The sequence below is a fragment of the Canis lupus genome, chromosome 6 (genome assembly GCF_011100685.1).
Source record: "Canis lupus familiaris isolate Mischka breed German Shepherd chromosome 6, alternate assembly UU_Cfam_GSD_1.0, whole genome shotgun sequence".
In the NCBI taxonomy this organism is placed as follows: domain Eukaryota; kingdom Metazoa; phylum Chordata; class Mammalia; order Carnivora; family Canidae; genus Canis; species Canis lupus.
The window spans coordinates 75,403,966-75,430,301 of NC_049227.1; the positions used below are offsets into that span (position 1 = coordinate 75,403,966).

A 26,336-nucleotide genomic window follows, 5' to 3' on the forward strand; every position below is an offset into this window, starting at 1 on the left:
CCCGGGCCCGTGCGCGTCTCGGTCGCCGCGGGGCGCGGGCGCGCGTCGGAGTCAGGCGCGGAGCGGGCAGCCCCGGCGGCCGCGAGGCCCCAGCCCGCTTCCTCCTGCGAAGACGCAGCTGCGGGCGGCGGTGGCGGCGGCGGCCAAGATGTCGACCAAGAATTTCCGAGTCAGCGACGGAGACTGGATCTGCCCTGACAAAAAGTGAGTCCGCGAAGGGGCCCGGGTCGGGGCTGAGGGTGTGAGGGCCCGGGTTCCGTCGGCGTCGGCCGTCGTCGGGGGCTCGGATCGCCCGAGCCGGGTGCAGGCGGCGAACCGCCGGCCCCCCCCGCCCCCCGCCCCCCGCCCCCGCTCCGGCCCCGGCCCCGGCCCCGGCGGCGGGAAGGAGGCTCCCGGCTCTTCGCCGCGAGCGGCCTCGGGAGCCTCGGCGGGGCGCGGCGGCGGCGGGGCCGCGGCGGCGTCTCGGGGCCACGCGGGCTGCCTGGGCCGCGACCCCGCCGCCCCCGGGCCCCGCGCGCCCCCGCGGCCCCCGCGCGCGCCCCCGAGCCCCGCGCGCTCCCAGCCGCCCCCGCGCGCGCGCTCCCAGCCGCCCCCGCGCGCGCCCCCGCCGCCCCAGCCGCCCCCGCGCGCCCCGTGCACCTGCCCACGTGACTCCTCCTGCAGAACTTTCCTCCGGTTCGCGGGAAGCGCCTTCCTCCGTGTCGGCCCTTTGGCCCCTCGTCCTCCGCCTGGGTTTTTAGACTTTCCAATTTTCGCTTTCTTCCCTAATGCGTGGGCCTCCCCCATCCCCTCCCCTCCCTGAGACACTGCCTGCTGCCTTGCTTTGATTTTTAGGAAATTCGGACGTTCTTTTTTTTTTTTTTTTTCCTCCTTTTCTCTTTATTGATCTTTAATCACCCGCTAACAGCCGAAATGCAAGAGGTCTGTGTTATTTTGTTGTTCTGCCCCCCCCCTTTTTTTTTTTGCCTGCTCAGCCCTGAGATCCCATCCCTGCAGCAGAGAAGCAAGCACGTGCCTCAGTGGCCCAGCTTTTTTTTTTTTTTTTGAACCATCGGTGCGGGAGCCGCGGTGCTGTGTGTGCCACGGCCGGGTTCTCCCCGAAGGCTCTCCGCCCGAGCACATACATACATAATACATACATACATGGTGCCTGTTTGGAAACGCACGGAAAGGAAGCGCCCGGAACCTTGAACGCAACACACTTCGGATCCAGATTAAAATCTTGCATCTCCTCCTCTTGAGCTAGCAGCCACACACGCGGTAGAGCCCCTGGTATAGTAAGGACGAGAGTTGGAAGCAAGCAAACGCGGGGTTTGATTTTCAGGTCTGTGGCTTACAGACCCCGTTAAGTAGGTTATTTAACTTGACTGAGACACCAGGGTCGGATAGCGCCCTTATCGATGAATACCCGGGAGCCTGGATGGGGTGTCCAGCGGGGAAGTATCCCGGAGGTGAAGGCTCTGCATTGGTAGCAATTGGTTGGCGGTAGTTCTAGAAAGGTCAGCTCACACAACGTCCTCACACGTTGCCTCCTTAAAGGATGTGGAGCCCGTGGTCCCCAATATTTGACGCCCATTCACATTTTAAGTTTTTTTGTTTGTTTGTTTGTTTGTTTTTTTTTTTATTTGAGACAGAGAAGCAGAGACACGGGCAGAGGAGAAGCAGACTCCATGCAGGGAGCCTGTAGTTCCCCAATATTTGACGCCCATTCACATTTTAAGTGCATATATATATAAATTTTATATGTATATATTATATATTTTTTTTGGCATTTTATTTATTTATTCATGAGAGAGGGAGAGGCAGAGACACAGGCAGAGAGAGAAGCAGGCTCCATGCATAGGACTCCAGGATCACGCCCTGGACTGAAGTTGGTGCTAAACCGCTGAGCCATCCTGGGATTCCCTACATTTTAAGTAGTTTAAGTGAAATATCCGTCAGATTTATTTCATAATTAATTGACGACTCATTTGCATAAAGATTAAGATGATCTCAAGGATCAGGTCTGCTTGATAGCATGGAATCGAATGGATTCGTATGCAAGAACAGCATCACTCTAAGGGATACTATGGAAAACGTTGGAAAGATAACACACCTGATTTTTGTGTTGGTTACTTGAAGAACGACGTGCCTGTGACAGCGTTAATGACAACATGGGCCAATATTTGACGTAGGTCTAAGTACATTCAGCTCGTTGCGAATATGCGAATAGGCTATTATTCTTACAGTGCATATATTCAAGTTTTTTTTTTTTAAGATTTTATTTATTAGAGAACAATCGGGGAGGGACAGAGAGATGGAGAGACAGAGGCAGACTCCTCACTGAGCAAGGAGCCTGATGCGGGGCTCGATCCCAGGACCCTTGGATCATGACCTGAGCTGAGGGCAGGTGCTTAACCAACTGAGCCACACAGGTGCCCCACAAGATAGATTTTCAATGCTTATATGAGTCATAAGGCATATTAAAGGGAAAAAAAGATGTAAGAATTATTTGGAGCACTCAGTTTAGTGGCCATTCCATAATTTACGTGCTTATTTTATTCTAGTAGAACACCTAAAAGAAATCAGCTTTTTAAGATTTAAGCTTTGCATGTCATTCCGAGCATTTACCATGCTTTTACAATATTCAGATGCAGTGTTAAGACCACTGTTAGTGAACCTGATGGTTGTTTTAAGTTTGCTGGATATAAACATCAAGTGATACTGAGTTGCATCATGTTGAGTTTGTTGGTTGTGGTTGGTTATTTATTTCAACTAGGTTTCAGAGTTTTGATAAATATCCCGGGAAAACTCCCCATTTCCTTGTAATTGAAACTACTTATAGTTTTAGTTGGTATAACGTATTTTCTTTACTTAAATTCCATCTCCTGCTTGTAAAGAGATTATCTTGTCAAGATCCATGAAGCCGCCTCTGATTTATCTATCTATATTTTCCCCATTGGCCCATCTATAGGATTATGTATTTCTTATAATATTGACTACATTTTTGTGTATATCTTATTTTCTTTATTAGGAGTCACTTTGAGTTTTTTTTTTGACTTGGTGCCCCCGCAGTAATTACTGAAGTGCAGTCATACCTCACTTCAGCTTTGCCAAGGGGATTTTGTTACAGTCAGTGATAGGTGCTAATAGAACACTGAAGCACACAGATCCTAAATGACTCAACCAGGATCCCCATAACCAATTAGTGAAAGGTTGGAATTTCTTATCCTGGACTTGTGACTTTAAATATTTTTTTTCCATTTACATTGTGATTTTGTTGTGGGGGGGGGGTGTTGGGTTTTTGTTTTTGTTTTGTAACTTACATGACTGAGATGGCATAAGTTCTGGATGCAGGTAATATAGTAAGGACACATTAAAAAGTTACGCATTTAGAATTTTAAGAATTCTGGGGATCCCTGGGTGGCGCAGCGGTTTGGCGCCTGTCTTTGGCCCAGGGCGCGATCCTGGAGACCCGGGATCGAATCCCACGTCGGGCTCCTGGTGCATGGAGCCTGCTTCTCCCTCTGCCTGTGTCTCTGCCCCTCTCTCTCTCTCTCTCTCTCTGTGACTATCATAAATAAATAAAAATTTTAAAAAAATAAAATCTTAAAAAAAAAAAAGAATTTTAAGAATTCTGTAGATTTAAATGACATCCTTATATTGTTTATTTTCAGATGTGGAAATGTAAACTTTGCCAGAAGAACCAGCTGTAATAGATGTGGTCGGGGTAAGCATTTAAGGAAGCTTCTATTATGACTGTATACAGATCATTTTTTTAATTTCCCCAGTTTCATAACGCATTGTTTTCCTATTTTCAGAGAAAACAACCGAGGCTAAGATGATGAAAGCTGGGGGTACTGAAATAGGAAAGACACTTGCAGAAAAAAGCCGAGGCCTTTTTAGTGCTAATGACTGGCAGTGCAAAACGTATGTGTTTTAAATTATCTACTTTTTCTTCTATAATATGTCTAGCCACTGCTTATTAATATTTCCAGTTCTTACTAGGCACATTAACAAACCAGGGAAATCATTTAAATCAAAGACGTATTGATTAGTTTATCTGATATAGAAGTATAAAGAATTTTTTAATTCTATTATTTTAATGGTAGTGTTAGTTTTTATTGTGATGGATGATGTGTACTGGTAAATGAATGCCTAAGGTAAGCTTCCATTCAAAAAAAAAAAAAAAGAGGAAGGGCTATTTAAAACCACCAAAGCCTACTTCTTTTTATTACTGAAAAATCTCAGGAACTTTTAGCCTCTATCATTAATAGGAAATATACTACGAAATACATTCTGTGTTTTTACAAAGTAGTTTTAGAATCATAGGTTCTTTGCCATAACTATCTAATGAGGTAGTTTTCCTTAATACTTTTGATTTTCAAGTTCTGTATAGATTGTTTCCAACTTCTATGTTTTTCTGTTGTGCAGATAAATATATGAGAAAGGACTGAATCAGAAGAGGGTCTTACATAAATTTCTGATACTGTAGTTATTACATTTATATTGGACAATTCTCTAACAGATTAAGTCATTGGATTTGATAATGCTGTGAAATGCAGTGCTTGAACTGATTCCTCAAAAAAAATTTTTTTTTAAAAATATAAATGTTTGGAAGGTATAACTTTATTGTCCTTTGAGGTTAATTTAGAGACTGAAAAATTAGTAAAACTTTTAATTTAAAATGAATTTCCCCCCCAAGGCATCAAAATCTCTGTATGATTTGTCTCATGTTTTTGAAAAAAAATGACAAATGCAGTCTTCAAACTATATAGCTCTTGCTTCTCTGCTTAAATAGTTCAGTCTTTTGTTGGAATCCACACTAGTACATTTTCTTTGTTTACAGTATCTTTATAAATGGTTCTTTATGGTAGTGGTTTCATCCTAATTTTTATTTTAAAATTAAAATTCTAGAATGTTTAAAAATTTACTTTTTTCCCTGTATTGTAGTATAGCCTACTAATTTGGTATTTGTCTCTTCTAAAGGTGCAGTAATGTGAATTGGGCCAGAAGATCAGAGTGTAACATGTGTAATACTCCGAAGTATGCTAAGTTAGAAGAAAGAACAGGTAAAATCTGATCATGTTCTAACTAAATGATTTCAAAAGAACTAAAAGTTTAATTGACAATTCAATGACCTTCTCTTATAAGAGCACAGTAGTTGATCGTTCCATCTGTTCTGCCCTTAGGTTTTTTAACTGGATTTTTTTCTCTCCTACTCAAAAAAAGACTTTTTGTTTCCTAATATCCCATTTTACTAAGTACTAAGTATAGTGGTAGAGAGTCCTATGCTCACAAATTAAGAAGGGCAGAGAGGCACCTTTTAAGGTATTTGTCTAAAGCTTAGGCAGTAATTCTCAAAGTTGGCTGTGCATTGGAGTTATTTGGGAAACTTTAAAAATACAGATTTCAAAACAGAACTGTGAAAGCTCTTGGAGTGTGGGTCCCTGAAATTTGTCGGTGATTTGGATGGTGTTTGGTAAGCACTGACCAAAGTAGTCGGTTACCACTGGCTCTGTGTGTTCTGTGGTGAGATGATTTACCTAACTATATAGTGTTTCAGTTACCAGCAATTAGCCCAACCACATTATCCCTATACTTCAAATTTGATTTTATAACATAGTGACTCATACGTCATAGAATCAAAGGTTTCCTTCTGTATATAGTTACCGTTGTCAGATTTATTTACTAAACTACTTCCCTGTTTTCTTTTCCTTGAGAACTTCAGACCACTTCCACTCTGGTTTCTAGGGATAGGAGACCCGTGAGCCTTCAAGAATCATCTGGATTTGGACATTCAAGACTGTAACTGAAATATTTGTTTTATTCCCCATGTGTTTTTGTTTTTTAAATAATCTCTAATGTGAGATTATTATTATTGTTATTATTATTATTATTATTATTATGTCCAATGCCCTAGATACTTTTTCAATCTTCAAATCCTACCTCACTCCTATTTTTGGCCTTTGTACTAACTGAGTAGATTGGGGCCTTTTAATAAGAATCTCCCCTTTTTTCCCTTCTTCCCCTCCTAAAACATAAAAGATGTGTTCTGTCTTTTTTTATCTTTTTTCTTCCCACACCTCAGGTAATTTGTGTCCTTTTTAGGTTCGCCGTCTTCTGCATGTCCACAGACTGTTGAGGTTCTTTAAGGTCCAATCCCTAGGTTTTCTTTCTTTGCTCTTTATTTTTTGGGCGTTGTTTCCCTAAGCCCTAAGTTTAAGTAACCTATGGCACACCATGATACTCAGGTGTATGTCTTCAGCTGAGACTCCTTTGACCTATATATCCAGCTGCCTATTCAACGTTACCATGTAAATGTCAGACTTACTATATCCAAACTGAGCTCATAATTTTCCCCCAGGACCTGGCCCTCTTCTAAGGGATCTCTTTCTCATGATTCGTGCTCCCCACCACGTGCTTGTTGCATAAGCCAGAAAGCTAGATGTCCTTAGTAACTCCTTCATTTCTCCTCTACTCCCTCCAGAATGCTTTTCCACCACTCCCCTAGGTAGTAGAAATACCACTTTATCTTGTCTTGGAGAAATTGCTGTTTAGCTGATGTCTCTACACATTCTGCCTCCTGCCCTGTTGGTAGCCAGAGATGTTTTACTTTTTTTTCAAAGTAAAGACCTACTTGGTTTAAAATGGTCTTGTTTTTAGGATAAAATCCAAAATCTTTATCGGTTTTTTTAAATTTCCAAAGAGCTTTTTATCTCTCCATATTCTTTGATCTGTTTTGTGACTCTTCTTTAAAGTTCCACTATTGTGAAAACTATAGTCTAACAACTAAAATCAATCCTCAAAGTTTGCTGTCTTCTCACTTTTCCTTTACTCAGTCTTTTTTCCTATGATTCTGATATCTTGACCCTTTCCCACTTCTTTGGCTATAACTAGTTCTTTGGTTATAACTGGTTGTCTTTGCTGGTCACAGTTGAAGGTTGAAATAACCTATAGCTTTGCTCCTCAGTGTCTCTTTACTGTTTTTAATAAGGAAGTCCAAGGTTCTGGGGAACATTTCCTAAGCGTGGGATAGTCTGCAAGTAAAAGAAAACTTGATGTGCTACTGAAAGATTGCTGACTTCTGCATTATCCCTTCAAATAATTATACAAATAATTAGCCGTTCTCCTATTTTTGTATAGTTTATACTTTAGTAATTACATTCTTGTCAAAAATTAAGTTCTTTTTCTGTAGCCTGTATGAAAACATGAAAATAGCTTTATGTTTGCTGCGATATATTTTAAAGTAGTTTTACCTATATACCTATGGAAAATTACTTGTGAATTATAGGTCACTTTCTGAATCCTGCAATAATTTATTTGCCATGTCATTTTTCAGCTGCAGATTCCTTTATTTATTTATTTATTTATTTATTTATTTATTTATTTATTTATTTATTTATGATAGTCACACAGAGAGAGAGAGAGGCAGAGACACAGGCAGAGAGAGAAGCAGGCTCCTTGCAGGGAGCCCGACGTGGGATTCGATCCCGGTTCTCCAGGATCGCGCCCTGGGCCAAAGGCAGGCGCTAAACTGCTGCGCCACCCAGGGATCCCCAGCTGCAGATTCCTTGAGTGAACAAAGAACTCTAAAAGCCCAACTACTGATTTTAAATAGAATTTAGTATTTTCACATGTTTCCACATATTAATAGTCTATCAGGCATTTTTCTGCACTGCTGACCTGAAGACAATCATGCTATTGCATTGTATTTATTCACTTTGCTTTTAATTTTTTTCCTATGTGAATTTCCATCTAAATTCTGTGGTGGGTTTTTTGGTTTGTTTTAGTTTTCGCTTTTCTCTTAAGTTTTTGAAGTTTAGATCTTTATCATTAATCATCTCTTAAAGTGAATATTCCATCTAGATCCTGTGAAGTTTTTTTTTTCCTACTTTTAAGTACTTGGAAGCTTAGGTCTTTAGGTCTCTATTATTGGTCATGTTTTAAAATTTGTTGTTTATTAGACTACTCCTACCTTAATCTCAAGACATTGATATTACATCAAATATACCTAGATGTAAGAAACTATATTGAATTATAACTTTCCACAGTATTTATAATCTAAAAATTAGTATTGAATATGAGCTGTTTTCTTGAGGTTCAGCATATACTCACTTGTACTTGTTTTTGTCTTTTTATATTTAATTTCTGAAAAGCTAGAGCCAAGATTTTACTAAGGAAAAATTGTTACTGGTATTTAATACACTCTTCATTTGTATGTCATGTATAGAAGCAAAAGGAAATTCTTGTATATCACAATTGAAGTCCATATTGTCTCTGAAATAAGGTAGGAGGAGAAGGAAAGGGGATCACATGCAAGTATTTGAGGGATAAGCATTGACACATTCAGTTTTCACTGGTATAAATTATAATGAAGATGATTGTGTTTTTTGGTTGTTTTTTTTTAAGAAAGTTAAACTTACTACATTATTTTGTTGGGACAGTTATCCCTTCTACTATTTGTGACTCTTATAAAATGATGGTAGGGTAAGTGATCGTTTTTTTAAATGCCCATGATCGATCATTTTTAAGTCACGTATCTTAAATTTTTAAAAAATACTTTCTTGCTCACATTTATTTAGCGTTTTGCTGGTTCATAAAATCCTTAAGCCTTGGAATCACTATTTTTATGTACTGCCCCTGCTCTGCAGTCTATGAAGTAGTTAGGTGATGTTGCCCTTGCCTACATACATCTCCATCATTTTTCCAGTGGGAGATTTATTCACAATCTCACTCACTTTCTCTAAAAGTAACCCCAGCTCCTCTTAAGTGTGTATCAAAAAACTGTCAGTCCGATTGAAGATGTTGGCTGTGACATCAAAGACCTGTGATTTGCTGATCTTGAATATTTTTTAATAGAATATTCTCAGTTTAAAAGTCTGCTGCCTATTTTATTGTACCTCAGTGACTTTTAACAGTATGTTAAAAATAATTGTATTAAAATGAATTTGGGTGTTCTTTTATTATGTCCTTGTATTCGTTTTTTTATAATTAGGACTATTCCAAACCCTAGCTACATTTTAGCTCAGCAAAATTTCAACATATCAAAAGATTTCAGACTATCTTCAGCTAGTAATCAGTGAAATTTGGTTTTTAGTTCTTACTGAGCCCAGTCCTCCCAGAAGAACTATGATAAATTACAGAAGTAAATCGTTTTCCGCTTGTGTATTCCATGCATAGTCTAAGTCATACAGGATATTTTGAAATTGAGAAGAGCTAGAAGTGTAGCAACAGGGCTTTTTTAGCTAAGGTGTCTAACTTTGACACTGTTCTGATGTTTTTTAATGTGCTTTTTTTTAAACTAGTAATTTATTAGCTAGGCAAATGTCATTGATGAGATTTTTCTTTTTTTCTAATGCTGGGAGATGATTTTATTACATTTTTGTTATTTTAATGAATTGTCATAGGGTAACAGTTTATGTCCCCTCCTTTTTTAGGCTATGGTGGTGGTTTTAATGAAAGAGAAAACGTTGAATATATAGAAAGAGAAGAGTCTGATGGCGAATACGATGAGGTAAGCTATACACTAGTGTGCAGGTTGAACACAAAATAGAAAACATGTTAAAAATGTCTTAAATGCAAAGGAATAATAAATATATATCTTATTTTTGTAAGTACACATTGATTCTTTTAAAGCAGCTGACAGTTTTTAAAGAAGTCCTGTTTGGCTTAAATATATAATTTTAACAATTAACTTGAAAATGCATATTGACTTAAATATATAAAAGGAATTTTTTAGAAAAATAGTAATTTTAAAACATTTTTAGCTGACAGAAATATCATGAAACTTTTTCTCTAGTTTGGACGTAAAAAGAAAAAATACAGAGGGAAGGCAGTTGGTCCTGCATCTATTTTAAAGGAAGTTGAAGACAAAGAATCTGAGGGAGAAGAAGAGGATGAGGATGAAGATCTTTCTAAATATAAATTAGATGAGGTAAATGGTTTCCTTGTCTTATGTTCTCCTGAGTTTTATTTGAGCTATGAATATAATGTGAGTCTTTCAGTGATCTTTGTCCAGTAGTGAAGATAGGTTTTATATATTCATTTGTTCTCAAAAGGTTTTGAGCTTTACTCTTCCAAGCACTATACTGCCTCTGGAAATAGAATAACGGAGACCGAACCATCTTTTTTTTTTTTTTAGGATTTTATTTATTTATTAGAGACACAGAAACATGGGACCCGATTGCGGGTCTCCAGGATCACGCCCCGGGCCGAAGGTGGCGCTAAACCACTGAGCCACCGGGGCTGCCCAAACCATCCTTCTTTTAATGGAACTTCAATTCTAGAGGGGAAAGACATAAATGGATAAGACATAAATGGACAAGATAATTTAAGTAGCAATGATGTTATAAAGACAAATGTGATAACACATCATGAGAAGATCTACTTTGGTTTCAGTGGATGGGGAGATTTTCTGGGGAGGTGAAATTTGAGCTGAGATCTTGAATGATAGAATGATACTACATGCTGGCTTCAGGAGCTGTGGTCAGAACACTTTCAGGCGGAGAACAGCAAATAAAAGTCATTTAAATAGGAAATAAACAACATCAAAAAATCATTCATAAGGTAATGTGATTAGAGCAGAGGGCAGAATGCGGTGAGAGGGACAGCCACCACCATCAGGTCAGGTGGTATTCGAGGCCAGAGTATAAAGTTTTATGGCCTGATGTATAGATACCATTATAGGTACACTTTGAGGTCTCATCATAAGAATCCCTCAAATGCAACTACACAGATGACTGTGAAACCATTTCTAAAGGTTGTTTCTTAGCAAATGAGGTATGTTTATCTGACGTGTTTCAAGGTAGTAACAGTCAATATATTGAGGTAGTAGGGAGGCAGGATGGATCCCTAGATTTAGGGAGACCAAGTGAAAGGTAATGCTGTAGTATACTGGAGAAAAGCATAAAGTTCTGAACTAAGACTAAAGATGGATTCAAGGGTTTTTAAGGGGTTAAAATTGAAAAAAAAATTTAATTTTTTTTTTTAATTCATGAGAGAGACAGCGGGGGTGCGGGGGAGGGACAGAGATATAGGCAGAGGGAGAAGCAGGCTGCCTGCAGGGAACCTAAAGCAGGGCTCAATCCTAGAAGCCCAGGATCATGATCTGAGCCAAAAGCAGATGCTCAATCACTGAGCCACCCAGGTGCCCCTAAAATTGAAAATTCTTGGCAGCTTACTTGGTAATACATTGTGACCAAAAAAGAAGAAATAATATGAGTTCCAGGTTTACTTTGTTGAAATGTCTGAGATAATCTGTGTATCTGAGATAAGTAATACTGTAGGCAGATTTCAGGATTGAGACATTGCTGAGATGTTGATGATATCATATCCATTGATGATACCATGTATCCATATGGAGATGTCCAGTGCACAGAACTGTTCATCATTCCTAGTAGATAGTATCCAAATGTCTAAATAATTGAATTTTTGTTAGGATGAGGATGAAGATGATGCTGATCTCTCAAAATATAATCTTGATGCCAGTGAAGAAGAAGATAGTAATAAAAAGAAATCTAATAGACGAAGTCGCTCAAAGTCCCGATCTTCACATTCACGATCTTCATCACGCTCATCCTCCCCCTCAAGTTCAAGGTCTAGGTCCAGGTAAACGGGTACAGGTCAAGGGTAACACCAGTCAAAATGTCAGTATCTAACTTCTTTATTTATAAATTTTGTTTTTCTTTACTGAATAAGCTTTCCTTTGTACTTTAGGGATTTTATTCAAGTCAACATTTACAAAATAATTATTTCTTAGTGCCATGAAGTAATTGTCCAGTATTTTCAGAATTGCAAAGTTTTAATGTGAAATTTCCTTGGTTCATTTTTAGCACCATGCCTTTCTTAAAGTAGACTTTAAAAATTCATTTAAATCATTACACATAGTGAGATTTAATTAACTAAAAGATAGTTTACATTTAGGAACTTTCAGATAAAGTGATGTTAAAGGCTAGTATGGAAATTTTCTAGACACTTTTCTAGACACTTCTTAGACACATTGCTTTTAATATACAATAGTTTAATAATTTGGTTAGAGGTATTTTGAATAAAGGAGCAAATTTCTGACATAGTGGTTTTATTGCCCTAATGCTCATGATTTTGAGATGTCCAGGAAAAAGGATTTAGTTGGTGTACTTGAATATTACATTGCTAGAAATGTAAAATTTCAATAAAATTACCTGATTAGTCAACAATGAAAATAAAATTTTTGGCGAGCAAAAGCAGTACCTCATATAGGCAATGTTCTCTTGAAGAATTCCTATTCACAGTACAGTGAAACCATGGGCAATGAATTTTAACGGTATTTAGGGATAAAAACAGCTTATTTGAATACTTAATATATTTTTGTTTGAGTACTATAAAGCCTGAGAGCATACAATTGTGATTATAAAGATAGTAATTTTAAGATGTAAATGTAATAGTAATCTTTTTCAATAAGGTATTATCTTAAGAGGTAAAGGTTATTTATATACTAGGTTAGTAAGTGAATTTAATTTGTGATTTTTTAAAATTTAAGAGGGCCATAACTCCCCATGTATCATTTTTCAATAGTATAATTACCTAAGACAATGACATTATTGTTAATGTATTTTCTTTTTAATTCTCTAACCTTTGAGTAGACAGAAAAACAACAAATGGACTTACACATGTCGTCATACTTCTCAAGTGTCATGTTAGAGACTAAGGAAACAGAAGGAGTTTTATTAGGGAAATTGCTAGAGCTCTGTCAAAGAAATTATAAACAACATTCAGTATTCCTGGATGTGAAGTCCTGAGTTGCTTTAAAAACTATTTGTGAGCAGAGAGTCTTCAATGTTAATGAAGTGAAAATGCTTAGTGTTTTTACTTGTTCAATATTGAGTGACTTCTAGAGTAATTTAGTCAAATTTAGAAAGTGGTAGTTGATTTAAAAAAATATATTAGCTTAAATTTGGCATAAATATTTAAATAATGTTTAGTTCAAATATTTTTGAAAATATATGTATCTCAAATAGTTGTCTTTTTATATGAAAATGAACTCTAATATGTATTTTTCTTTCAGTTTTCATATCACAAAGTTCATGTAAGTGGTCCTGGAAAAAAAAATCCTTCCATGTTGTTCCAGGTCCCGTTCAAGAAGTTCTTCCAGTTCGCAGTCAAGATCTCGTTCCAGTTCCAGAGAACGTTCGAGATCTCGTGGGTCGAAATCAAGGTGAATGAGGTAGCATCTCTCTGTAAAGCAGAGAGAAAAAATATTTAAGGCTGCAGAGGGCGTTGCTGCTTTTTTTTCTCTTATTTTGCTTCTACTTGTCAATTTTATTTTAGCATTAGAAAACTAATGCACTTGCCTCAGCTTAATTTTCTCACCATGAGATGTTTTCATTGCCAGCAGTGTGCCAAGACATTCCCATGATTGAATTAAGGTTGCTATTTTGCATTATGCAAGCAAGGTTTGATTTTTTTTTGTGCTAGCTAAAATGAGATGAAGTAGGAAGATGGAGCCAAGTCTTACCACTGTATCTCTAGTGCATTAAAGTTATGTTTGCAGTAAAAGTTCAAATACAGTTAGAGATATGCAAAGGAAAAGTTTGCTGTGTCTTTAAAAGGAAGAAAATTAACCTTGCCTCAAAACAGATTTTGTTTTGTAGGGCAATTCTTTCCGTATTTACAGAAACTGTTTTGTCATTTATGTCATAAAGTTTCTGGAATATTTTATACATTTTTCCATTTTTTAAAAATTACACAAAATATTATTAAATTATAAAATACTACACATGAATATTATATGTAGAATAAGCAGTCCTCTTAAATTGTACAAACTAAATCAAGAAGTATGGTTGGTTTAAAAAACAATAGTGTGGTTTGTTAGTCTAGGTAGGTTGTGGTCTTAAGTAAGTGTTACTGTTAATTAACTTCAGGTTGCATTTGGTCCAACCTGTATGTAGAAAGAATTTATGAAGAAGCAAATGAAACAATTAGTCTTTACTTTCTTAAAGTGTTTTTCCTAAACTTAGTCAAAATATGCTGCCTTTTTTTTTTTTAAGTTGATTTATTGATCATGTATTTAAAGCACCTCACAAGAATAAGAAAATGACTAAGATTGCACTTGTGTGGAAATTCTCCCCGAAGTGTAATGGTAGGTCTTTTGGTAAAAATAATTGCTTACTAGAGCCAAATCTGTAGCATTAAAGGGCAACTGCAGTTTAACATTAAAGGAAGAAAGAATGATACGCAAGCTCGTATTAAGGCAGTACAAAATGGAGAGCAAGTGAGTTTATTCTGTATTATCAATGTTTTAGTGCTTTTATTTGAGTGCTGCTTAGGTGAAGATTCTTAAGTCCTAGTTCCCTTTGGGGAAGTAATAGAATTAAGATTTACAGAACAGCCTTCATGTTCTTCCCAAACATTTTTTTCATTGCTTATAACTTTCCAAAGAATTCTCCTTTTGGGCTTTCTGATTTTATTTTAAGCCCAAAGGTGAATTTTTTGGGAAGTTTGAGCTAAATTCCTTCAACCAAAATATGTAAACGAAGAAAAAACTTTGCATTTAAATATTTGCACATTTACTTCTACCTGAAACATGTGAATGTCAACACTTCATACTTCATGAATAGTAGTCCTTCATAAAAACAAATACTGTTAATATAAATCAAAGTTTCAAAGTTACTCATTTTATTTTTCTTTATTTGGCAGTTTAATAGTTACTGTTCTTTCTCATTGCTGTCCCCTATCCCTGCCTTTTGTATAGCAACTTAACTAATAAGTTGCATAATTCCACAAGGAATTGTTATGTTTATTTGCCTCAGGAAGTTGTATATAACATACATGTTTGTTTCCCAAATGGGAGGATGTTTTCTAGACAAAAAATCATGTAAATGCACTTACTTTTGGTTTTGTTATTTATGTATACTTTAAAATGAAAGCCTTAAGTTACAAAAAAAAAAAAAAAAATCTTTAATATATTAAGCTGGTTCTTAATTATAAGTGATGAACACCTAGAATGTTAAAAAGATTAAAACATAAAGTAATTATACTTAAATAGAATTGTTTTCATGGTTGAACCAGAAGTCTTCCGTTGAGTATGCAGTAAGTATTCCTGCTTATAAAATTTTCAGTTGTAAATCCTGTTTATTTTTGGAGCTGTCTGTTAACAAAATGATCTGCCTTATTTCTTCTTTTAATGAAATGTTTGATTTGTTTCTCAATCAATGAAGATCCAGCTCCAGGTCCCACAGGGGCTCTTCTTCCCCACGAAAAAGATCTTATTCAAGTTCATCATCTTCTCCTGAGAGGAACAGAAAGAGAAGTCGTTCTAGATCTTCTTCATCTGGTGATCGAAAAAAAAGACGAACAAGATCACGGTCACCCGAAAGGTTTGGGTTTCTGTAGAAATAAGAATGGGTGTTCTTAAGTGTGTTTAATAAATTAACTTCCTAGTCAAGGATTAGATTTTCATTATCTCTTTGTTCCGATTTTAAGTTACACTTTTCGACTTTGAACTTCAAAACCATTAATTACTTTGTTTACCTGTGTGCTTTGATCAGGTTGCTTAGAAAAGTTGTAGATCAATCCACTCTTCCACTATCTGATCATTTTATTGTTTAAATTTTTATTTTCGTATATGATTATTATAGCCAACTCTCGGTTATTTCTGTCTTTTAAGATTGTAATTCAGAGGCTATATGTTGAAGTAATTTAGAAGTTGATTTTTAAATGTATGCTATTGATTTTACATTAAATATTAGAAATCCTAGAATTCTGGGGCCTCTAGTAAAAAAAATTATTTTAGATCATTGGAAATCTATTCTCATTTAAATATGTATAAATGAATTTCCACAGCAAATTACTGTTTCATGCCCTTTATCTATAAGGAAATTGTTCTTGTAGCTAATGCATATTTCATCTTGCGGTCCAAATCTTTTTCTTTTCTTTTCTTTTTTTTTTTTTTTTTTTTTTTTTTTTTTAGAGAGAAAGACCTTTTATTTGATCACCTTACTGTTGACATTTTTAAAATTTGGAAAGTGCAGGTGTCATCAGCCTTTTCTGCAAGAGGCTAATTACTCAGTTTCATTAACTTTTTCTACATTCTCAGTAGCTAATCATATAGGCATTTTAATGATTTCCTTTGTAATCTTTACAAATTTTCCATATCCTTTCAGCTTGTGGAATATAAGAATTAGGCAGAATCTGATTATTGCTGGGTTCAGTGGTAGGATTACCTCATGATTCCTTCTTGTACAGAATGATTAGTTTTGCTTCACATTTTGAAGTTTAGGTATTAAGGTTACACACAACTAGTATTGTTTCTGTGCATTTGTTTGTAAGAAAAATTACTCCATACTTGAATGAAATTCATTCTGTTGCTTTCTTACCACTCTGCAAATTTTTATCTTAGCCACATATAATCCCCCTAGTTTGTTGTCATCTAAACTTAATGAACATGTTCTCTATTCCATAAGCCAGGTGATTGGTGAAAACACTAAACAACCCTGAGCCCAGGGCCAACCCCTCGGAACACCACTACTTTACCCAGGTTGATATATTGACTTATTCATAATTAGCTGCATGAATATAACCCTATAACTAATTGTACAATCATCTTGTGTGACCTAGATTTCCAAAACGTAATTATTTAAGAATATATATTCTCATACACAGTATGAAGCCTTGCTGTATTTGTTTTACATGTAGACTTACCACACTGGTCTACAGTGTATCACAAGGATCGATTTAGTCACACTCCCATTACCAAGTTTATATGCCCTTGTTGTATGTTATCTGTAATTTTACACATTTTTTGCAAGGCTTTCCTTCATTACCTTAAATAATTGAGAGGTGGCTATATCTTGAGAAGATATTTGTAAATTACAGAGAGTTTTCAATTATGGTTATGCTATTACTGGTCTCACATCCAACATCTAAACACTGGTTAATTTTGTGTGTATACATTTGTATCTTATATTTTAATTATTATTTTTGCCAGCAAAATGAGGTTTTGTTTTTTATATTCTCATAGTCTTATGAATGAATGCTGGATAACCAGCTCCAGCTTACTAGATGATCTGCTTTCTCCTTATGTCTTACAGGCACCACAGGTCATCTTCTGGATCATCCCATTCTGGTTCCCGTTCAAGTTCAAAAAAGAAATAATGTATTAAAATTTACATCTTAAAAAAAAAATCAGTACAGTGCATGAAGCATATTTTTTAAGAAGTTGGTGTCTTACTTGGTCAGAAGTGCTAAATCTGCTAGTAGAGGTGCATGCCTTTCATTGCTTTTCAGAACAATACAGCTGTGTTTATTTGTGAAATTAAAAGTAAATAGTATTTTAAGCCATAATGTCCCAAAATAGATGCTCTTGTTTATCATTATTTACAACCATTTGTTTCATTTAAAACCATTTCAGCTATGACAGAAGTTTCCTAATTTGAACTCTTGTTTTTTTCATTTCCGAATATGAACTATTGACTGAAGACAGGATAACCTAGGCTTGCCTGAACTTTGGTCATGGAGGCAAGACTGTGGTAAAGTAGTTGGAAACAATCTGTTTATGTTAATCTGGGAAAAGGAGTCAATCTGCTTGTGTTAGTCTATGTCAAAGTGATTCTTATCAGAAAGAAAAAGTAAAACTGGTTGAAAACAGCCAAATGGAAACTTATTTTGAAATTCCCTAAGCTGAGGGTGCCTTAGAATCTTTGTTTCTCTTAACTGGTTTTACTTTTGTATCAGCACATTTAATGAAGAAAAATCTTGTGAACTGCAGAAGGAAGAGGGTGTTACTCATTTCTCTTTGCCTGACATGTGATTTTGAGCAGATGTGTAAAACCAGTTCTTTTCTTTACTGGTATAATTGATGAGAAAAACCTCCATTTCAGAATGTTTATCTTAATATTTTAAGAAGCTTTATGTGATACCCTTTAAAAACGCAGTTACCACATAACAGTGGTGTAGACAAGGTAAAATCATAGTTAATGAGGAACAAATTGAAGAAAGCTTCAGAAGTGTATTTCTCGGGTTGAAAGACCAACAGAGAGATTATGAATTTAAGTGAACGTTTATTTGCCTTGAGGTGTTCAAACGCTGCATAAAATTTTCTTCTGAGTAACAAATGAATGCTTATTTCTGCATGACATGCAGAAATACTTATTGTTCCTATTCACTTGAAATTACTTATGGCTTAAAATACTTTGAGTTTGTTTTATTTCTCAAAATCTGGTCACTTGAGCTCCATTTTTTGTCCTCTGGCTTAAAAACAGAAAGGTTTCTCTTAGCAGTATCTTCAGTGACAATGCAAGGTAAGTATATTAAGGGAAATCAACAACTGTGCTTGGGGACTTTTTGTCATGGGGATCAATACCCACTGTTTGGTTTTTTTTTTCCTTAGTTTTAAATTATTGTCTACTGCAATTAAAAATGTAAGGGTTTTAAGGTATTTAGTAGACAGACCAAACAAAATTATTTGTTTTTTATTTTAAAATGAGTGATTTTTCTCTTCAGTGGATCTAAAGATGAAAGCAAAATATCTTATGTAGAAGTATTTTGATAATATTTTTACAATGAATTTCCCCTTGTTTTTTTACGTCTTAATTTTCTTTGCTACGTTTACTGTAGGTTGCACAAGAACTTTTACTCTCTTGTAATTGTGCCTCAGACTTCTTGAAAGTCCACCTTCTAAATTGCCCAGATGATCTTCTAGAGTCTACTTGTTACCATTGGTTTATTCTTGTGCTTTCTGTATTTGAAACTTTGGCTGTACTAAGCAAATGCAAGGTTATAAATTTAGCTAATAGTTTACAAACAATTCAGATGATTATGATTTCATTTGGTTTAACTAAGCTGTACTAGTTCATTTCATGAGGAAATGATGCTGTAGACAAATGTAAATAAAGCTGTGAGTCAAGCATCAAGTGGCATTTGTGAGAAATAAATTAGAATTTTTAAGCTCTGAGTTAATGTTCATTTTTAAGCCTATTATAGTCCTGTGACTTTCGATTGTGCCAAACTTTAAACTCTTTATATTCATTTACCTTTGGATTACATCACACTGTTCATAGTAAGAGTGCTTGGCTTAAAACATACCAAGGTCATGATCAGCTATAACTTTGGATACTCAAAAATTGTGTGTGTGTGTGTGTGCGTGTGCGTGTGCATGTGTGTTTAATGAGAATACCCAAATTCATTGAATATTTCCTACCATGACATCACACACTTTATTTCATGCGGTAAAATAGCACTTCATAGTGTGCTGCTTGAATTAATTTTTAAAACTGTGACTATAACACTCAACAACTGTCTGTCTTAACTGCTGAATTGTCTTTAAGTTCTCATTTAGAATCCTTTAAACTATTTGAATGGTATCTAGCAGTGTTTAAGTTCGAGGCAAGCTCTAAACACAAGGCCATCTCTAGGCACAATTATGAAAGTTAAACCAGTCTTTGTTTCCCATTTTTTGTATCGTGGCATCCACAGCCAGGGTTACAGATGTTGGTAAGAAGCAGGGAATTTCTCCTCTCCGCCCTGTTTTTGATATAGTCATGAAATATTTTTTAAATAACCTTGTAGCTTTCCTGAGCTGGAAATTGTATTATTTCTAGAAAATAGAGTGGGCAGTTTTTAATTAAAAGACAGTTTAAGGTATGTCATAAGAGATTTATAGGCATTATATGATTCTCCTATCAGCTTTATATATGGTTTTACAAAAAGGAAGGTTGCAACTTGAGGGAATTTAAAACTTGCCCAGAGAAACCACAAGAGTGGCTAAATGGGGATTTACCTCCAAGCCCAATGGCAAATGTCAGTATTACTCCTAATAACCACATAATTTGTCTTAAAAGATAAATGCTAAGCCAAAATGGTCAGGGATTCTTAGTGGTGTGGTACGAGGGTGTGAATTTCAGTCATTTGTAGGTAGGTAGGCAGATAGAGTCATTAATTTGGAATAACTTTAGATTTACAGAAAAGTTGCAAAAATTGCTGAGTTCCAGTATGTTCCACATCATTTTCACCATCCTTAACACATGATTACCGTATACTTTTAACAAAGCTGAGAAACTAGAATCGATGTATTAATAGTAATTAGAACCCAGATTTCATGTGAATTTCATCATTTGTCATTACTCAGTTCTAGGATCCAGTCCAGGTACCACAGTGCAGTTAGTTTGTTGTATCTCTGCAGTCTCTTCTGGTCTGACAGTTTTTCATTAGTTCCTTGACAATCTTGAGGAATACTAAGTGGATATGCTGAAGAATATCCCCCATTCTGAATTAGTATGGTTTTTCTGGTGTTTAGACTGGGAGAAGGGGAAATTGGAAAGAGTATTTGAAGAAAAATGCCTTTTTTTATCATAAATCTGGGGTACATAATATCTGGATTTGCCCAGATTCGTCACTGTAGTTAGTCTTTACCCTTTAACCTACTCCACTCTTTGGAAGTAAGTTACTAAGTAAAGCCCACCTTCAGAGTAGAGATCAGGGAATTAATTCCTGTTGCGCAGGGCTGTCTACTCCCTTGACTTCTTCTGTTGAAACCTCTCCCATGAATCTGTATGGACTCCTGCATATTTCTTTTATACTTTAGGCCATAGTCCAATGCTGTTGCTGTGTTACTGTTCAGATTGTTCCAGCTTTGCTCTGGGGAAGTTCTTTGAGATTGACTCCTGTGGGCTTTTTTTTTTTACATGCCTCCCATTCTTCAATAGAACAGAAAGTAGGTGATGGAGGAGGAGGGAGGGAAGAATTTGTCAGAGGTATCATCAAACAGGTGAAGGGGAACTGGATTCATCGTGGGTGAGGGGCAAGGGTTGCGGTGCTTTGACCTTAAAAGGTGCCTTGGCTATTAATTTCAGTATCAGGAAGGATAGATCCAGGTAGCATTAGAACCAAGTTTGTAGTCACTGAGAGTGACCAGTAAGTCGTAGGTTTTCTTTATATAGCATTATACACACTTATACAAAAACGTAGTAATAGTTCCTACATACGTATTTAGCAAAATAAAAGGTATACTAGCATAAAGAATATTTTCAACAGCCAGGTAAATTAGGACCTAAATATATCTAAGAAGATTATGAGGAAAGTTGTGTTACTCAAGGATCTATATAAAGGACTGGGCTTGAAGCTAAAATTATGTAGGACAGCCCTTTTCCATTTTAATTTAGTGAGGGAGTGCTTACAAAATATTTTACAGTAGAAATAAAGTGATAAAAATGGGAAGAATTAGTCTTGCCTGAATGAAAGCAAAACTCTATAGTCTTGAAGTTTATTGAGGAGTATGAGCTAATTTGCAAAGGCTCAACTTTTGATCATGTATTTAGGGTACTAAAAATATAACTGGGAAAACTTAGGGAAAGAAGGAACCTCATAATCTGTCAGAATTAAACTGGACCACATTGAATGCTGATTAAAAATGGCAAAAGATCTTAGTGTTGTGGTCAGAGGAGAGAGTTTTGTACCTACTAAAAGATAAAACAGCTGTAGCCTATTTATCAGGGTTACCACAAAGACCGAGGATCTCCAACCTGCAAGTATTGGCTGTTCTATTCCCCCACTCGTGTTATTTCGCAGATACCAATGCTCCAATGCTTATTTCATCACGGACAAGCAGTTCTGTCATTGCTTTGCTTAAAACCTGTGCAGCTTTCAGGATTAAATTAAAATCCTTCTACATAGCATTAAGAAGTCATGATTTTCTTCTTTTTCCAGGATTCACACCTTTCCCTCCCCCACAACTCCTGCTGAACCACTTGTGTTAGATTTTCATCATTATACAAGTTTCCTATGCCTGGAATGCTCTGTACACACACAGCCCACACACTTTCCACGTTCTCCTTTGGCCTCATGACTCAATTCAGAATGCTGGGATGCTCTCCTTGGTTCCCGAGCGTTCATAGGAATTATGAGAATTTCCTTTGAGCCCTTGTCTTTAACCCAGTATTCCTAGCTCTCAACACTGTCCTGGCAAGCACTTCGTGTTTGACAAAGGAGCCTCTAATAGCTGTTCTGTTTCCTAAGAGGTTTTGATTAATTGTGTTTCTTCCAGTATTTAAATACAGGAAATGTTTTTGTTCTTTACCAAAAATAATTGTTTGCTGGAATTTTTCTGAAGTTCTAGCTCTGCAAGATAAACCAGCATGAAAGTTAGTTCCCAGACTTAAGAACAGATAACTTCTCTACTTAAGTTTTAATAAGGCCATTTCTTCATAAACTGTAAAAGCTTTTAAGTTACCAGTGCAACTATGCTTCGTTGAGGTATAGAATCTAGAATTTTCATATAAATGAGCTGTTTTCCTCAGTGTTGTGTTTAAAGGACGCAACTTCTATTTATTGGAAACAAAATGGAATTGGGACCAACAGCCTCACTGATGTACATTTTGAAACCTGTTTAGATTTTTTTAAAAATTTTTTTGTTTTATTTATTTATGATAGGCACACAGTGAGAGAGAGAGAGAGAGAGAGAGAGAGAGAGAGAGAGAGAGGCAGAGACATAGGCAGAGGGAGAAGCAGGCTCCATGCACCGGGAGCCCGACGTGGGATTCGATCCCGGGTCTCCAGGATCGCGCCCTGGGCCAAAGGCAGGCGCCAAACCGCTGCGCCACCCAGGGATCCCCCTGTTTAGATTTTATTAAGGACCAAAGCACTAAAAATTATTAAGCTGGAAGTAAGATCTTCTGGTCAGCTACTGATTTATTCCTAACATGCCTCAGCAAAAATATTAACCTGAGCGACTTTGCTATATATTGAGTTCTGTAGAGCACATGATCATTGAACTAAGGGTAATGGGGTGCCTCATTTGCAAAATCATGAATTTAAAATACAGTTTGCCTTATTCTGATTTAAGAGCAGATTAAATAGAATTCATAATGATTCTGTATATATTAAAATATTGTCTCATAAATTTACATGAGTCTTTAGGTATATAATGCACTATAACAAGTACAGGTTTTTTAAAAATGTAGCTTAAAGCTTTAAAAACTTTAGTGGAGAAGAGCATAGAATATATCACTGATAGTTACACCACTAAAGTACATTTTATTGGCAAAAATTATTCGAACATTTTCTTGGATTCCTACATATCCCTGGCTTTTATGAGGAAAGTGATTTATGAGTTACTTACTTGGTCAGTAGTGAAATTAAAACAAAATAAAATACAAAATAGGAATGTTGAATTGTGGATAGAAATCTGATTAATAAGTATTATTAATTCTCTTGTTGAACTTTTTCTTCAGTCTACCTTTTGGCTTCAAACCTGCTGAAAAACGTTACCTGAATGATTAAATACTTCACATCAGAATTAAGCAGGGAAAATAAATCATCTGCATTCTTGTAATTCAAAAATTGTAGGTTAGAGTTGAAGAATTTTTAATGTGATACTAGTGACAATGATCAGAGAATAGGAAATTATTTGCACCTTTCTAAGTAGTGTGATTAGCATTACAAGATTGCACTGCTATGTGTCCCAGTTTTAAAACTGCCATTGTTAATTAATTAGAATCACAGAAAAAGGTTCGATTTGCTCCCAGACATGAAGACCACATCAGTACTTCCAGGGTACATATGCAGCAATGCAGAACCTGCAGTACTAAAACCCTACAATGGAAAAGTGCTGAGACAGACTAGAACGTTTTACTTGTGTTAGTGTGCTTTTATAATTTTCCCCCATTTAACGATGATGGAAATGGATTTAAACCCATTCATTAAATGGAGCGTCCCATATCCAAGTCTGAAGCAAGTTATCTGAGCATTATAAACCACATTTTGAAGCAAGTGATGACTGACATGAACTCTAATATTGGACTTGTGAGTTTGGTAAGCCAGTTAGGAAGTAGCAGGTTTTCCTCCGCATTTGACTTCTTATGTCAGCAAAGGTGGAAAGCAAAGGAAATGCCAAGATTTACAAGTAATTCACATATTAAAAAGAACCTTGTTCAAGGATTAGAAAGACCGATGTATTTAACACACCATCGCACTCTTGTCACTAGTGCCATTTGTATTGCATTTGCTGGGGCTTTAGGAATCAATAGGATCTCTTTAAGATCGTTGTATTTTTTTGTCAGTGGATGATTTAGCACAGCCCTTTCAGAGGGTAATTTGTTGATGTCAATACTTAGAACATACGAATTAGGTTTATTCAGATACTCAAAAACGTTGAATCTACTGTACTTATAAACTAATAATTAGATGGGGAGACAGTAAGATACTCTAGTGAATCTTCTATCAATACTAGGAAAACAATCACAAATTTTTATTAGTACCATGAAGGAAATAATGAGTGGTGGGTAGAAGATCTAAAGGTCAGGCAAATTGTCCTTGAGAGAATAATTCCTGAAAGGTCTGTAACAGAGTTGCTAAGTCTGTTGTAAGATGACAGTTGGTGAAGGTGGTGTAAGGCTTAATGAGTAAAAAATGGCATAAAATGAAGTGATAGAGACTCCATCATGTAAAGCCTCAGTCATAGAAAAGAATTTGAGTTGGATTCTAAAAACAGTTGGAAAATACTGAAAGGTTTGAAATAGTCCTAGTTAGCTTTAATACAGATTTGGCTGCTTTTTGGAGAACAGATTAGAACTACACGATGGGAAAAGGATAGTGAGTGAGAAGGCTTGCTTAAACAGGTTAAAGTTAACAGCATTTGTGTGATCAAAATAAAATTCTAAATTTGGGGTTATGTCTGGAAGTAAGAGGAAGACGGTAAGTGATTTTAAACCATTTTAAGATATAATCCTCAAGGGGATCCCTGGGTGGCGCAGCGGTTTGGCGCCTGCCTTTGGCCCAGGGCCTGATCCTGGAGACCCGGGATCCGGTCCCGCGTCGGGCTCCCTGCATGGAGCCTGCTTCTCCCTCTGCCTGGGTCTCTGCGCCTCTCTCTCTCTCTCTCTCTCTCTCTTTACATGATGGAGTCTCTATCACTTCATTTTATGCCTATATATATATATATATATATATATATACACACACACACACACACATATACATATATATCATGAATAAAATATTTTTAAGTACAACAAAAAGTTAATACATAAGAAAAATGGGATATTGAAAATTACAAAAGGTTCTCAGAATGAAAAACAGGCTACTTAAACTAAAGTAGGTTATACACCCCAATTATGTGTTGTCACGCTCGATTAAAGTTTGCAGACTCCCATTATATCTTTATAAAATGCATTCAGGATAACATAGGTTGAAAATAAGATGGGGGGAAAGATACCAAGCAAATACTAACTAATATGTGGTGATATTAACACAATAGGCCAGGGAGTATTAAAAAGAAAGCAGAGGAACTGTCCATAATGATAAAAGGATCAATTTAACAGTAAGATGGTGATCATAAACTTGGAAGTGAGCGTTAGCCCAGGCTTCTCATAAAGTATTCCATACCAAAGTCAGAATGTTGATTGAAAGGGTGAATAGATCTGTGTAGTTAGAATAGCTTTCTAAAGTAACAAAAAGCTGCTTTTTGTGCAGAAAACAGAAAAGCTGAAATAGCTTTCTCAGTAACAACAACAAAAAACAGCATTAAGCACATAGAATATTTCAACATGGTCAAGTCGATGTAGTGGATAGTTGTAAAACCTTACATCCAGCAACTGCGCATAGAATACACACAGGCTGTTGAACCCTACAACTCTCGATTTATAGCCCAGAATATATTCGGCTAGTGGGATTAAATTAGAACTCCATAGCAAAACTAGAAGTAGTTCGGATACAACATCCCCACATGTCACGATGGACAATACGAGTTTAAAATATTATGCACGGTAACGAAAATAGGTTGGCAGAAAGCAGGGCTTAGAGGGAAATGTGTTAACTTGGAAAGCGTAGATTAGGAGAACCAGGTAAACCAGTATCTAAGTTTCCATGTCAAAAATCTAGAAAACCTCAAACATGTAGACAGTGAGGAAACAAACCATAAGAACACTTGCTTCCTGGCATGATTTACCCCTCCACCCATAACACAATACCTTGAACAGAAGTTTTCAATACGTTGAACAAAAGGTATAGAAGACCGTGATCATCTGCTAGCGGGAAACAGGCAGGGTGAAGCCTACTGAATGCCACCACCTTAGTCCTTTGGGTTCCTGGGACATCACAGGAGTTTCCTGGGTTGAGAGAGCGGGGAGGACAGGAAGGACAGGGTCACTTAGGGTGAGAACAGGAAAGTGCATGCCTGTGGAGATCCCTCGTGGGTCCTCAAGTGCTGGTAAGTCGTGGTCAGCCCATGCCTGGGAAGAAACCCCACAAATGCAGGAAGCCTTGAAGAACCCCAAGCATTAGAAACGATTACAGCAAACCTGTACAACCCCTCAACATAGTCCATCAAAAAGGAAATTCAACGTCCACCTCCTTACCACTTGATGCAAAGTAAAAAATGTAAGTCT

At 36.7% G+C, this 26,336-nt stretch overlaps 1 protein-coding gene, 2 long non-coding RNA genes and 1 other non-coding gene across 6 annotated transcripts in view; 2 read left to right on the forward strand and 2 right to left on the reverse strand.

Moving 5' to 3' along the window:
* The window catches only part of LOC102155681, a 158,849-nt gene extending 158,789 nt beyond the window's left edge, over window positions 1-60 (reverse strand). The window contains exon 1 of the long non-coding RNA XR_005361416.1: window positions 1-60. This is a non-coding gene — a long non-coding RNA (uncharacterized LOC102155681).
* On the forward strand, window positions 50-18,910 carry ZRANB2 (zinc finger RANBP2-type containing 2). Of its 3 annotated transcripts, none has more exons than XR_005361413.1 (11): window positions 50-204; window positions 3,657-3,709; window positions 3,801-3,909; window positions 4,969-5,051; window positions 9,420-9,496; window positions 9,782-9,916; window positions 11,420-11,589; window positions 13,088-13,174; window positions 15,177-15,335; window positions 16,426-16,495; window positions 17,049-18,910. XR_005361413.1 is itself a non-coding variant. In XM_038541664.1 (11 exons), exons 1-10 carry the CDS (start codon window positions 149-151, stop codon window positions 16,453-16,455), a joined length of 963 nt encoding a protein of 320 aa, XP_038397592.1. In that variant the 5' UTR covers window positions 50-148; the 3' UTR covers window positions 16,456-16,495; window positions 17,049-18,910. The 3 variants fall into 3 exon arrangements, 2 of the variants coding, with proteins under 2 accessions (XP_038397592.1, XP_038397591.1); XM_038541664.1 differs by having other exon boundaries at window positions 16,422-16,495; XM_038541663.1 differs by lacking the exon at window positions 16,426-16,495.
* LOC119872293 overlaps window positions 11,704-26,336 on the reverse strand; it is a 17,599-nt gene continuing 2,966 nt past the window's right edge. Inside the window, exons 2-3 of the long non-coding RNA XR_005361435.1 lie at window positions 25,920-26,057; window positions 11,704-13,194 (exon numbers count right to left, since the gene is read on the reverse strand). This is a non-coding gene — a long non-coding RNA (uncharacterized LOC119872293). The remainder of the gene's footprint in view (window positions 13,195-25,919; window positions 26,058-26,336) is intronic.
* Window positions 14,393-14,453, forward strand: MIR186 (microRNA mir-186). The gene has a single exon (NR_049335.1). It is a non-coding gene; the product is annotated as a microRNA mir-186 (primary transcript).

Excerpts from the sequence above, each read along its gene's own strand:
- ZRANB2 (XM_038541663.1), top strand. The coding sequence starts at position 149 with ATGTCGACCAAGAATTTCCGAGTCAGCGACGGAGACTGGATCTGCCCT. Across the intron at positions 5,052-9,419 it reads TAAGTTAGAAGAAAGAACAG|GCTATGGTGGTGGTTTTAAT; the intron begins GTAAAATCTGAT and ends CTCCTTTTTTAG. Across the intron at positions 9,497-9,781 it reads CTGATGGCGAATACGATGAG|TTTGGACGTAAAAAGAAAAA; the intron begins GTAAGCTATACA and ends CTTTTTCTCTAG.